The 13,436-nt window shown below is 45.6% G+C and overlaps 1 protein-coding gene across 1 annotated transcript in view; it reads right to left on the reverse strand.

Moving 5' to 3' along the window:
• The window catches only part of ESYT3 (extended synaptotagmin 3), a 41,694-nt gene extending 29,556 nt beyond the window's left edge, over window positions 1-12,138 (reverse strand). Inside the window, exons 1-4 of the mRNA XM_044438483.1 lie at window positions 11,794-12,138; window positions 3,228-3,269; window positions 1,103-1,237; window positions 118-194 (exon numbers count right to left, since the gene is read on the reverse strand). Of these exons, the coding sequence (XP_044294418.1) occupies window positions 118-194; window positions 1,103-1,237; window positions 3,228-3,269; window positions 11,794-12,138 (599 nt within the window). The remainder of the gene's footprint in view (window positions 1-117; window positions 195-1,102; window positions 1,238-3,227; window positions 3,270-11,793) is intronic.
• Between the last annotated feature and the right edge of the window lie 1,298 nt (window positions 12,139-13,436).

Consider the following 13,436-nt stretch of genomic DNA (forward strand, 5'->3'; position numbering starts at 1 on the left):
AGAAAGCAAACAGTCCAGCATGTGCCTGAGCCAGCTCACACAAAGATTTATTTGGCCTCCACATAATGAATTTAGCAGATCAGACAGTTTCCACTGATAAGATATAGGAAAGCTTACCATAGTTGCACGTCCAGGATCACTTGTCTTCTATCAACTTCTTTGGTATAGGCCTTCACTCCTTTGATTTTAGGGCACTGAAAAACAAGCAACCAAAGCATGCAAAGCATTGTTGGTCACTGTTGCAATGACTAGCACACCTAAACGTTTCCTTATCATTTGCAGAACAAGCAAGAATGCTCAAACATCGGACCCAAAAGACCTATTATTTTCTGTAAACAAAATTAGGGCTGAAGGGAGCAAGACAGTGCCAGCACACTGGTCTTTCAAGCCCTGCCAAAATGCTAGCTTTAAATCGGAATGGCACTGGGGCATCCTAAATTTTTAAAAAATCCTCCTAGAGAATAGGCATTTTGATTTCAAGTCTGGATTACTCAGTATTAATTAATGTACATTAATTAGATAAGTGTGATTAGAGAATTTAAGGCAGAACCATATATTGCAGTAGTGTTCTTGTTGAATTTTTTCTTGAATTAAGCAACCTATAGAGACAGAGCAACTTGTGTGCTTTGAATAAATGGAGAAAAGCCACCTCAAATCTTGATCCTTGGTTGCCAGTGAAAACAGATCTTGACTGCTGTCACTGAGTCAAGATATCTGGAATTGGGGCAAGTGGTGGAGAGTAGAATGTCCCACAACAACAGTTCACAGTGGTTAGTCCTAACAAGGTAATGGGTTTACATTCCTTGACAGCCAGTGTGGTGTAGTGGTTAGACCGCTGGACTGGAACTTGGGAGACCTGGGTTCTAGCCCCACTTAGTCAGGAGTCTCACTGGGTGAGCTTGGGCCAGCCACAGCCACCCAGCCTAGCCTACTTCACAAGTTTGTAAGCCGGCTTGGGTTCTTTGTGAACAGAAGAAAGGTGAGCCGCGAATGGAATGCATCGATGATGAAGAGGAAGAGGAGGAGGAGGAAAGCAATAATACATGCCACTTGTCTCAATATCACCTTCCTTGGGTTTTCACTTCTACTGTCACCTTCTTACCTTGTCTCCAAAGTGGATTTTGGTGAATGTACAGGTTTTCAAATGCACATGCTTGGCTCTGATTTTTGGTTCAACAACTTCCTTAAATGTTTTTTCCAGGATTGTTCCAAAGTATGGCCAAGCCTGTTCAACAACCTAAACAGAGTACAACCCAGACTTAGAAAAAATGACAGCTTAATGCCATACAATGAAATCACAGCAGCAGGTCAGACTTTTTAAGCTAAGGGCGCTGGACCTAAGGCTCACAGGGCAAACCCTGCCCACCTAAGTCCACAGTATGGCACTCCAGGGATCCCCAGAAGACCACACCCCTTCCCCTGGCTCCACCCCTTTGCCCCAAGGATGGATCGTTTGGTGTCCTGATTTTGCACAGATTTTTCCCGTTCTAAAAGTTTGAAACACATCTCTTCTGCTTAGTTACTAGAAGAAAGAGCTTACAGCTAAAATATGCTGGTATTTCGGTCTAGTCATTTTGCCTTTGCCCTCAACTTTTGCCTTCAGTTCTACCCACCACTAGAACATGGCCTCTAAGAGTTTTTCTGAAGTTGAATTTGGCCCTCAAATGAAAGAGGTTAAGCACCCCTGCTTTAAACTAAAGCTAGCAAGCCAGCTGCTTTTTAGTTTCTAAAAATTCTAGAAGGTAGGCAATAGGTCAAGTTCTACAGTGAATATACATGGAAGACAGAAAATACTAGGTATATGAAGATCATGTTGATTTTTGCCTTACCACTAGAAGAAAAAGCTCTCCCAGCCAGCTCCAGAACAGGTAAAATAAGCAATTTTCTACAAACCATGGAATAAGCTCACTCAGAATAGTAATTTTCAAGCTTGCAACTCAAATTCACATGTTTTAATTTGTCTAAAACCTGAGGTATCACATTTCTGGAAGAATCCCATGGACTGTATAAAATTGCCCATGGTGTAATGTTTTCCACCCCAGGATTTGTGTGTTGTCCTTTCTACATTGAAAGCCGCCACAATTTAGTAGCTAGGAAAGCGAACTGTGAACCAGGAAATTTCCAGTGCAGTTCTTGGTTCTGCTATGAACACTCTCTTGTGGCAACTGTAGGCACAGTAAGGCAATTAGATAATTTTAGACCCTGGACTTATTGATCATTGTTGTATTTTTAATTTAATATTTATATTTTCAATTTATATTATAATTATTTTAACTTAGTGTTGTAAGCCACCCCGAGGCTTCGGTGAATGGGGCGGCATAAAAATGTTTTAATAAATAAATAAATAAATAAAATCATGCAGGTGTGTGCTTTAGATGGTGATGTACTTCACTTCGCTTCAGAATATTGCAAACTAGCCCAGCTGTTTTTGGATGCCTTCCTGCTCATTTTGCAAAGAGCAGCCCTGGAGCTCTGCCCTGAAGTCCTACCACTGCTCAGCCAAGTTTCGTGGACCAATTCTGGAAGAAGAGTCAGGATGATACTCCCTGGCCCTGTCCCCATCACGCACCCCCTGGATGCACAGAGCCTCTGTGCAAAAGATCGGGTGAGCGCCTGGGAGCCAGCGAGACAGTCACAGACATGCCCCCACCCATTCGTGAGCATTCCTTGACCACGGGTCCAGCTGACAGAGCAGGGCTCCTCTCAGACCCCCGCTGCAACACTGGAGAGATGAAGATAGCAGGATTTTTCTCCTTTGTGTGTTGTTTAGTCACAAAGTCGTGCCCAACCCATCATACCCCACGGACAACATTCCTCCAGGCTCTCCTGTCCTCCACCATCTTTCAGAATTTTTCCCCTTACAGGATGTCATAGGGAATGAGAAAATGAAAGTAAATTCCTTTGGATACCAACAAGCAATATACAAATGCCGTATACTGTTACTAAGAATGAAGAACGGATGCAACGTCTCAGTGTTTATGTATTCTGGAAGATGATTTACAGGCACAAGAGCTAACATATTTTCTCAACTAAACACAGATTTTGATCAACAAGCTCCAAACCAAGCCCTGATATGCACACCAACATACACATATATTTAATCCACTCACTTATTAGAACAAACAGTACATTCATTGGATATTTATGAGCCAATTTACAAATCCAGCTTCAAAGCCGAGTAAGCCCGATATGCATGCTTGCCCAGATAGAGCTCATTTCCACATTACCTTGTTCAGCCATTCTACCCGTTCGACGTCAGGGAAATGAACCTGGCAGGTAAAGGCAAACAACAGTGAGATGAGAAACCATTTTACTAAGTGAGCTAACAGACAAGAAGCTATTAAGAGTACAGGACTAACAAGACACCAGCGAGAAGGCTGTGGTGCAGGATACAATTAGCCAGCACTTTTCAACACAAAAGAATGTGTAATGAATGAGCGCATGGAGAGCTTCTGCTGGAATTGGTATGTTTGTATGCTTATTAGCTAGCTTCCAGGAAACTCTGTGAGAATATAATTGGAAAATATTGAAGAAATATTATTCTTTGAGATTTTTCTTCTCCAAGGAGTGCAAATTTGTTACCAACAACATGCCATTTCAAACCCAAGGCATATTGAGTTAGTGGGAGTTACTCCAAGGTAAATACATAGGATTGTAGTCTTAGTTCATTTGCTTCGGAAGACAGGACATCTGTAGCATCTTGGCAATATACCCAAAAAAAAAAACCAAACAAACAAACAGTAAATGAGTGGATACCAAAGCAAACTTTTCAGTAATGTGAGCCCAGCCCTCCAAACCCAAATGCCAGGCTGATGCTTTCACCTTTTCCTCTTGTTTCTTCACCCTCTTTCTCCTGTGCTCTATCCTAATGAAGCAGTTTGAGCTCCCAAGAAGGAGTGTTTATGGCCAGTCTTCCCTCATCACCTTTCTCCTTCCAAGCAGATCAGGCAAGAGGCATTTAACTACATGCTTTATTAGGTTAAAGCAGACTAGCCAGGTGGGCTTTGTGATAAAAAAGCAATATTGCAGAGGTCATTAGCAGGTTAGGAAGCCAGATAATCAGAGAGATTACCACTCACGCCAAGAAATTGGTTCTAAACTGTATTCCCATCCTCCTTTCCCAACCAAACAGAGTAAGTTTCACCCTCAGGGAGGTCCCACTGCTTGGGAGGCAGACAGTAGGAACTTTGGAGATGACTCTGTTGGTCTGCTCTTTTGATCTGGTGCCAGAAAATGTGATTGTGTTACATTTGTCCCTCTCTGGCCCTACTTCTTCATTAATGTCTAATCCAGAACCAGATGTGGTTTGATTCTCACCAGCCACTTAGCTAGGCCTGCTGCCCTTGCCATTTCAGCTAAGAATTCTGACACCCCCCACCCTTGTTCCAGTTCAGGTTCAGACTCTGGGGTAATCACTCTGGAATGCTGCATTTTGGGAGAAGCAAACCCAGTCCCTACAGGGGGTGGGGTAGATGGATGGGTGTCAACTACCTGGCCATGTTTAAGGTGGGAGAACATTCAAATACTTGTATTTGCAGTCTGAAATTGTGCAGCCCATGAAGGGCTTACCACTGAATTGGCTTCAGTACTGAATCCACTTTTACTTTTCTGTCTGTCTGTCTGTCTGTCTCTCTATCACGAAATTTATATTCCAGTAATCGGTAGTCCAAAGGGACTCTCTAAGTTTCCTTCAAGCAGCAGCTCACATTACCCAGTCCCTGGCATCTACAATTAGAAGGAAATTAAGCAACAGGACTGGAGAGCTCCAGCCCATCAGTGTAGGTCATAGTGGGTCACATGGAACAAGTGTGACTTAGTATTAGACAGCTTTAGTCATAAGAACCATGTTCCATCTCTGGCATGAAGTGCAAAGGGCCCATTTAAGTACCCAGATTAACTATCAATTCAAGCATACATTCTCTGACACACTTTTCTTCAGACAAGAACAAGTAATGTTTCTCTAGTGGCCATTTTAAGCTGCTCTGTTCTTCCCTTACCTGACAGAATGGAATTCCAGGGTGGGTTTCACTGCATTTCCATGTGGCTCACTTAAGGGGCAGTAATGGAGATCAAATGCTATTAACATTTAGTTATGAAAGTGACAAACACCACAAGAAGCCAATGACACATTCTACCTTGATTGTCTGCTCCTCATGAGGGGATCAACACTCTTTGTAGTGTGTGATTCATACTGAAATCTATAACAACCCATTACACAAGGATGTAAGACAGCCCCATGTTATATCTTCAACACACATCTGTGCTGCATCATACAACCATGCTATGAAGAGGATGACTTCTGCCTAGATCTTGGTGGTCGAACATCCTAATTAAAAAGGCCACCATTTTCTCTGGAGGGGAGCTGTTTTGGACATGGACTCAATAGAAGGCCTGGGCCTGATTGCGTTTCAGATGCCCAATAAAACATTCAGAATATATTACACTGATCTGAGCATTGTAAGGGTAGGGCAATAGCATTCGTATCATGCTTTCAAGTGTTTAACCTGTTTCACATGGTCTGCAAGGCAAGTCTGTCTGATGAACTCCTGAACTGCAGGGACAGGGACCAGGGTGCAAGACAATGAATGCCCTAAGGGCATCTAGTCAGTTCAAGGCAAAGAAAAAACCTGAACTGGGATTTCTTGAAATGCAGTGCAGTCTCTAAGCCACCACACCAAAAGACACACTGACATCAAAGCTATGTTGTGCTGTGCATATGATTATATTTTGGGCAGCTGTTTCTGATTTTTTGTTCAGTTTATGAACAAAAGGTTCATAAAAGGCAGCCAACATTTTAAAAGGCAGCCAATTACTTCTTACAAGCATGAAGAACATAAAAACAAACAAACAAACAAAAGGTAAAAGCAGATAAGGTGGGCATTTAGTCCTGTAAGGAGACCCATGGTGAATCAGACAATTCTCAGCACCTTCACTATCACTGATGACAAGTTTAATCCAAAAGGGACCACAATGTATGGGTACACAAATGGAACTAGTTCTGCAAAACACCAGCAAAGATACAAAACGTGTAGCAGGTATAAGAGGTGATCCAAGTTTGTTCTATACTTCAGTGTCAGCTGATACTATTTGATCAAATTTATAAATGCCAAATACCAGAAATGCCCAGGAGTTGTTTTCTCTTTTGAAAGAAGCCATAATAGCTAAGCAGATTTCAAACCCTTATAGAAAAATAAATTTATGTAATAGAGTTCAATCCCATTTTTGACAATATTCTTCAAAGGCTATTTGAACCAGTTAGCGTTGGAAGTTAAGAGTTGAATGGCCTTGTGGTAGGGAAAGGATGGTCCAGCTGGAACTGGATATTTATTTCTGGTAGCATACTTTAGCAATTCATGTTCTGCCCCATATAAATTGTTGCAGCTTCAGTCTGTGTACTGGACTCTGTGTACTTTCCTGACACCCTTTCCACAGTTTTATGCTAGGCCAGTGAATAAAGCATCCAGAAGCATAAAGGCCTCTAGTCTGTGTTAAACTCTTCCTTCCCCTTGATATGACTGTTACAGTAGCCATTCAAATTCATAGGTGCAGACCAAAAGAGAAGCATTTCGCCCCAGGGGAAACAAATGTTCCTCTTATGCTAGCTTTCCCTTGCCTGTTTGGCAACAGATGCTACAACCTGCAAAAACTGGGCTGGAAGTGTTTCAGGAAGTAAATACAGATAGGATTGTCTGCGAAGAAAATTATCTAGGAACACCAGGGAGTTAAGCTGCATTCTTAATTATCAACTACCTTAGATGCCCATTTTGGCCAATTGCTTAAGTTCTTGGGCTTACTTACTCGGGGATAAGTATTACTAGCCACAGCAACACTTACTTCTGAGCAGACAAGCAAATCATTGTGCTATTATTTTGGTACTTCTACAGAGGTACCACACTGGGACAAGATCAAGGTCTGTTGCTGGTTCTTGATTGACTTTACATTTTGGATTTCTGATTCTCAATAGTTATAACAGCAGAAATCAAAATTTCAAAGAAAAACTTGTGACAGGTGTTGCTCAAGGTAGTCCTTCCACGAAGCCAAGTAAATGCCTTGTTTCAGGCTGCCGATCACCTGGGGTGGCCGATTACCCTTCTCTCTCCACTCAGCAGCTGCCTGCAGAACCATCAGCTTGTTTGCCTCCAGACAAGAAAGAAAAGACCAGGGCTAGGTACTCTCCTGCCTAGTGGCAGCTTGAGGGTTTGAAAGACCTGCAGACAAATCACAAGAAAGGCCCTGCAGACAACGGCCCCCTCCCTGAGTGAGTCGAATCCCTCACTGCCATTCTCATCAGCTGCTCTCACTCCTCATCCACTCTCTCATAACTGCTGCCGCTTGCATGCCCGACAAGCAGAAAGCCAGTGAGAAGTAGGCCGGGGCACCTGCCACTCCTCTTCCTCATCACCACTGTTGTCTGGACCAGGCAGTGAAGCCATCAGATTGCAACTGTGAAGAGGGAAAAGCCCAGGAGGCCACTGTCGGAGGGCTCGACTGGGATTTGGGTTCTTGACAAGAGTGTAGCCATGCCTGACTTGGGTGCTTGCCCTCACTGTACTGGGCTGCTACTAGAAGCCCCAATGTTACTTTGTTTTGCTGGCAAAACACTGTCTAAAGCGCACCAGCGAGCTCTTAGACATTAAGCAGTAGTTTTGCTGCAGAAGGAAAGTGGCTGATGGCACTCCCAAAGCCCCCTTGCCCCTTCCTGATGCCTTGTTCTGAATAAACACCCTGCCTCACGAGGTGGAGGCCTTCCACAGAATGAGGCATTACGGGGTAAGAGGGCCAGATAGCTTCTAGGTTGGTGCACCAGAGGGAACAAAGGCAGTGGCCGTGGCGTTTGCTGCTCCACCTCAGGCGGCAGCATGTTCTGAGGAGGCCCTGTTGGTGCTTCTTGCTTTCTCCTCAGCCTCAGAGCTGCTTACCTCAAAGGCAGGAATAGGAACAGGTTGCCCTGGTGCAGCTCTGATGGCCAGTTTTGGAGAGTTTGGTTGTTGTTGTTGTTAGAATCCTTGAGTTGGGTAACACAGACTCAGATTTGAGTTGTATAGGGATACAAACTCAACATATAGGTGCCAGGGTGTAGAAGCTAATGTATCTTTACCAACAGGCAACTAAACAGAGGCCAGAAGTCTGAAATCTGCTAGTCACTGGAACAGACCACTCTGCCTGTCATGACCTTCGCTGGAGCACAACAGCAGCATATCACTTATGGCAAGGATTTTAGAACTGCCCATATACGATATGCAAATAAATGAACTGCCTGCATATTGCATACAAATAACACTCTCTTAAAATATGAGCATATGTGAAAATTCCAGCCTTGCAACTAAAGCCAGCCAGATGCCTGACAGGTCTGGTTCAAGAACTTGGGTTTTTTGGTTCCAAGAAATGGGGTGGAAGGAGTCCTGCTTCAAGAAAGCGTTACAAGTTCAAAAACACACTTAGCATTTCACCCAGAAAAGGCCCATTCTGGACTGGCAAGCCCAGCTCTAAGTGGGCCTAACGGATGCAACGGATGCAGGCTAGGTTGTTTAGCCTACCTAGACTTGTATCTGTACCCTCGTTGTTTTCTTGAGGCAGTCTATGCGTCATTCAGAGGGAAAGAGGTCACACTGAAGCACTGGGTGTTTAAACACTTTCTTCTGAAAGTATAACATTCCTTCTATGATGCCATAAATTCTCAGTTATGTATAACTGACAACGCCTTCCGCCTTTGCTACATAAGATTTTTTATTGAAGGAGGAGGTTGTCCACCTTCTGCATTATACTGACTGAAACAAGGAGGGGCTCAAAAGGCATTAGGACTGGATATGCAACATTCAGGTATGTCAGACGGGAAAGTGTTTCAGAATGTGGATGAGTCCAATCAGCGTGTCTCAGCCTGGCGCCCTCTAGATGAGTTGGACTACAGCTCCTGTCCTACAGGCTGGATGATAGGAGCAGTAGTCCCCAAGAAGTCTGGGAAAGTTGACTCAGACCTGTACATTTGAAGTGTTTGAGTTGTTGGTTGCCCTTATAGAGTTATACAAAGCTATTTTACTATGCTTATGTCCTCTTTGCCTTCTGTCGAGAATATCAGGGTAGTACTACAGAGGACTGCCAGGCAGATTCCTATCCAGACACTGACCAGACACTGACCTGCTCAGCTTCAGCAAGGTTTTTGTATCATATATGTTCTGATTATAAACTGAGATATCCCTTGAAGGTCATCCTTTAACGGAGGAGCAATACCCCTGTTCCATGATGAACAGGATCCTGGTTCAAGTTATTCAGTCAGCGGTCAAGAACAAGGACTCTGCGTGGGCTCAGAGGCAATGTTTGTGCTATGTCGTCCACAGCTAAGTCTGGTATTAAAAATATTTCACTTACTAGCAGCATCCCATGCTTAATTAATCAGGTAGTCCAGCCACAGTTTATTCAGTAACATGTGCTGATGCTTTGGTGTGTGTTTTAACCAGCAGCCTAACACACTGCTGTAATTTTAAAAAGGAACATTTGGAAAACACTAAAACCAAATGAGGACATCTTGGTTCACGTAGTATCCAACCATTAAAAAAAATTCTAACCACTCTCTCATACTAGCCAAATCCATTTTATCCTGCCCTGATTATTAAGCAGAGCTAGAAAATTCCCAGGCACCTACAGTTATGTTGCCGACACTGAGGAATACAAAATACTTTTGAGTCCTGTTGATATTTAAAACCTTGGTACTTGGCTCCTAGGTTCAAATACCAGTGACTATGCAGCATTACAAGGATGTATGTGCAATATGACATCAAGACTTGCAGTGATGACAGGAAATGCCCAGAAGGCGATCTCCCTGCAGCCTCTGTGGGGCATGCGCGATGGCCTGCTTGTGGACTTCCCACAGGCAGCTGGCTGCCCCCCTCGGTTATCAGCCCCTCATGCAATCTACTTAACAACCACAGTGGCCTCTGCTTTATGGGGAAATGCAGATTTTGTGCATTTAACCATCACTCCTAGCTTGACCCTCAAGGAATAATAAACATGTACTAGAAGGTCTTAATTATCAGGGCTTACTGATCAGAGTTAATTCACCCCAGAAGTCTAGGATTCAAAGTCTGTGAGCTACGATTCTTACACAAAGGGCATGGCCTCCAACACTCAACTGTACATACATTTTAGTACATTTATAGTCATCACCATAGTCTGACAGGCGATTCAGTTGCCTCACTGTTCATACCCATCTTGGACAAGAAGTGTCCACTTGACCAACACTTCTGTATTTCACATTGGCCAAGAGTAGAAGAACCAGTGATCTTAAGGGCACAGTTCTTTGCAGGTTTATTTATTCATGTATTAGATTTATATCCCACTTTCTTCTTACAGTGAACTCAGAGTAAATCACATCATTCTCCTCCTCCTGCTCTCCATCTTATCCCCACAAAACAACCCTGCAAAGTAGGCTGGGCTGAGAGTCTGTGACTGGCCCAAAGTCACCCAGTTGGCCCCATGGCCAAGCAGGGCCTAGAACCCAGGTCACCCGAGTCCCAGGCCACAATCTTAACCATTACTCCACACTGGAAAAGGACTGTGCCCTTAAGAACTAACAATGCCTCTAATACGGTTGACATTTAAAACCAAACACACCTTGTTATGTTATATTAAAATAGTTATTATTGAATAAACTTGTCATATGATATAGGTCATTTAAGGTTTCTTGTAATACAGTTTCTTAGAATATAGTACGTTATGTCTCCTGAATGCATTGCCCTGTGACTGCAGTTGGAAATTTTAATCTAATTTAGCCCTTCATGTCATAGTTTCCCTTTTCACAAAACATGCTGTATGCTAGCAACTTTTCTATACCATCTTTTCATTATTGAGGGCAGCCAATCAAAAACAAAGCTAACCTTCACAACCAAGGACAGGTACCAGCCATACCTGCAAATATTATGGCTGGATCAGTATTTTATCTTTGATGCTCTTCTTAACACAGTTGTAAACCACCTTCAGCCTTGGAGAAGCACCCACAGGAGTGGGATAAACAACCAACTTCAATGGGGCTTACTCCCAGGTAACGACATTCAGAACTGAAGCCTGAATTCCCCCCTCACACACACAGAAGTTTTACATTTAACAGGACGGTTTCTAATCACAGAAGATGTAAAGGGGCATTTAAGTAACTTAAAATATTTTTAAAAGCCAATGACAATCATTAAAAATGCTTGACACCTGTTTGGGCTGACTTGTAAAGTTACAAAAAATAATGTGGCCAATAAACTATTGAATGGAGACTGAGAATACAGCATCGGTGGATGGCCGTAATAGAGCTTCATATTTAGTATTCCAGATTCTTTTTTATTTACAGCACAATTCTGCACAAGTCTGAGAAGATGATCCCATTCAGTTCAGTAGGTTTATTCCGAGATAAGCGGGTGTAGGATTCTTTCGTTACCATAAAATGGATTTGTGCTTTTTGTTGCCCCCGATTTCACTTTTCCGCCGACCCCGCAATGGCACAAGCCCACCCGGGAAAATTAGGCTCCGCAGGAAGATCGCCTGCCTTGGCAACTCCAAGCCAGAGCATTTGTCCAGCTGCCCGAGATGGGCTGGCCCCAGCTCTGCTCTACGACCCGCTCAGAGCTGCTTTTGCCCCTGCGTGGGGTGCGAACGAACTTCAGCCTCATCAAACGCAGGCCCCGAAGCGCCCCCCCCCCATTTCACGCGGAATCCCTTTGTACGCCGGCACAAGGGCAGCCCCCCGGGTCACACCGCCTGGTCCTCCGCAGCCGGCGGAAGAGCCAAGCCGCGCGCGGGATCCCGGCCACTCACCCAGGCCGGCAGCTGCTGCAGGGCGATGCCGCGGCTGATGGCTTGCTTCTCGTCCTCCACGAGCCCGAAGGCTGCCAGCAGCCGCGAGCGCTTCTCCCGCCGGTTCTTCCTCCACCACATCCAGAGCAGCAAGCCGATCAGCAGCCAGCTCGTGCTGAGCCCCGCGTAGCCGGCCAGGTAGACGGGCGCCAGGCACAGCAGCGCCCGGGCCGCGTAGGAGCCCAGTTCGCGGAGGAGAGGCGGGAGCGGCTTCGGCTCCGACGGGGCGCCCCGCGGCTCTTCGTCGCGCGTCTCCATTCGGCCAGGGCTCCGAGGCTCGGCGGCGGCCGCAGCCGCCCTTCTCATGGGAAGGGGCGCCGGTCGTTCTCCTCCGAGCACCAGGTCACGTCGCCCAGCAGGCCGCCGCGGGGCGCTCTGCGCGTAAAGGCTCCCGAGGGCGGCTCACCGGTAGCGCCGCCGAGCTGCTGCTGCCCGGCCCGCCTCTCTGCTGGCGGCTCGCGAGTGCCGCGGCGAAGTCCCGCAGGTGTCGTGTGAGCGCGCCCCGCCCCGCAGTGCCTCCAGGGCGGCGGTCGCACAGGTGCGCGGGGGGCGTGGCGGGGACTCGGGCGCGGACGCGCTGCGGGAGCGGGCGGACCGCGCGAAGGGGCCCCCTGCCGCTCCTGCCGTGCATCGCGCCTCCCTGCGCACCGAGGGAGGGCGCTGATGGGCTGGGAGGGCGGCTGGCACAACAGGCCTTGGAGCCGGCTTAGCCCGGTAGTTGGAAAGCTGATTCTGGTGAGGAGCGGGAGCAGAGTTCAAATTCGGCTAATAAACTCGCTGAAAGGACCACTGGTCACTTGCTCGCTCTCTTACCTACCTCACAGGGTTGTTGTGAAAAGCCAGCTTGCATCTGTGTATGCCACAGCCAACCTGAGTCCATCAGAGGAAGACTGGGCTACATTTGTGATTAAGGGTGAATTATTTAGACAGAAAAAAGCCCCACAGCTCCCAGCATGCAGGACATCCTTCTGTCCAAACATGCATAGGATTGCAAGTTAAGAAGGGCTGTAAGAATTTAGACAGAACTTGACTACTATGAACTACAGCAACTTGGGACTGGTCTTGGGGCTTCTTTCTTACTGTTCCACCCACCCATCTATCCATACACATTTCCTAACCGTCTCTATTTTCTCTTTCTCTGTGGTGGTGATGATAAAAAACACATCTTTTTAAAAGAGAATTGTGGGAGATTCCTCCAGGTGTCCCATTTACTGGCCATTCATTCATTCAATCCACTGCACAGCAACCTTTCCGGACCGTAGTTTCCCTAAAGCCACTCACAGCAGATTTACGAGCCCGCATTTTCTAGAATGGCAGGACTTCTGCTGGCACAGACCAAATTCATCTGGCTGTATTGCACCCAAGACCACAAACGAGATTGGAAGGTGCTTCATGAGTTTTTCTCCAACAGATTAGCATGGATGCCACCTCTGAAAAGTGCACACACCAGCTGCAGCTTCCAGGCTGTCTTCATGAAGAGTCTGCATTTTACCCTCAGCATTTCAATCTGCATTAAAGTAACACTATATTATAGCAGTTTATTTCACTTCTAGATCACAGACATCCAGAGTAACGCACTATAAAAATACTGTTGGAACCAATCA

The sequence above is a fragment of the Varanus komodoensis genome, unplaced genomic scaffold, assembly GCF_004798865.1.
Source record: "Varanus komodoensis strain SLA01 unplaced genomic scaffold, ASM479886v1 scaffold32, whole genome shotgun sequence".
Lineage (NCBI taxonomy): Eukaryota > Metazoa > Chordata > Lepidosauria > Squamata > Varanidae > Varanus > Varanus komodoensis.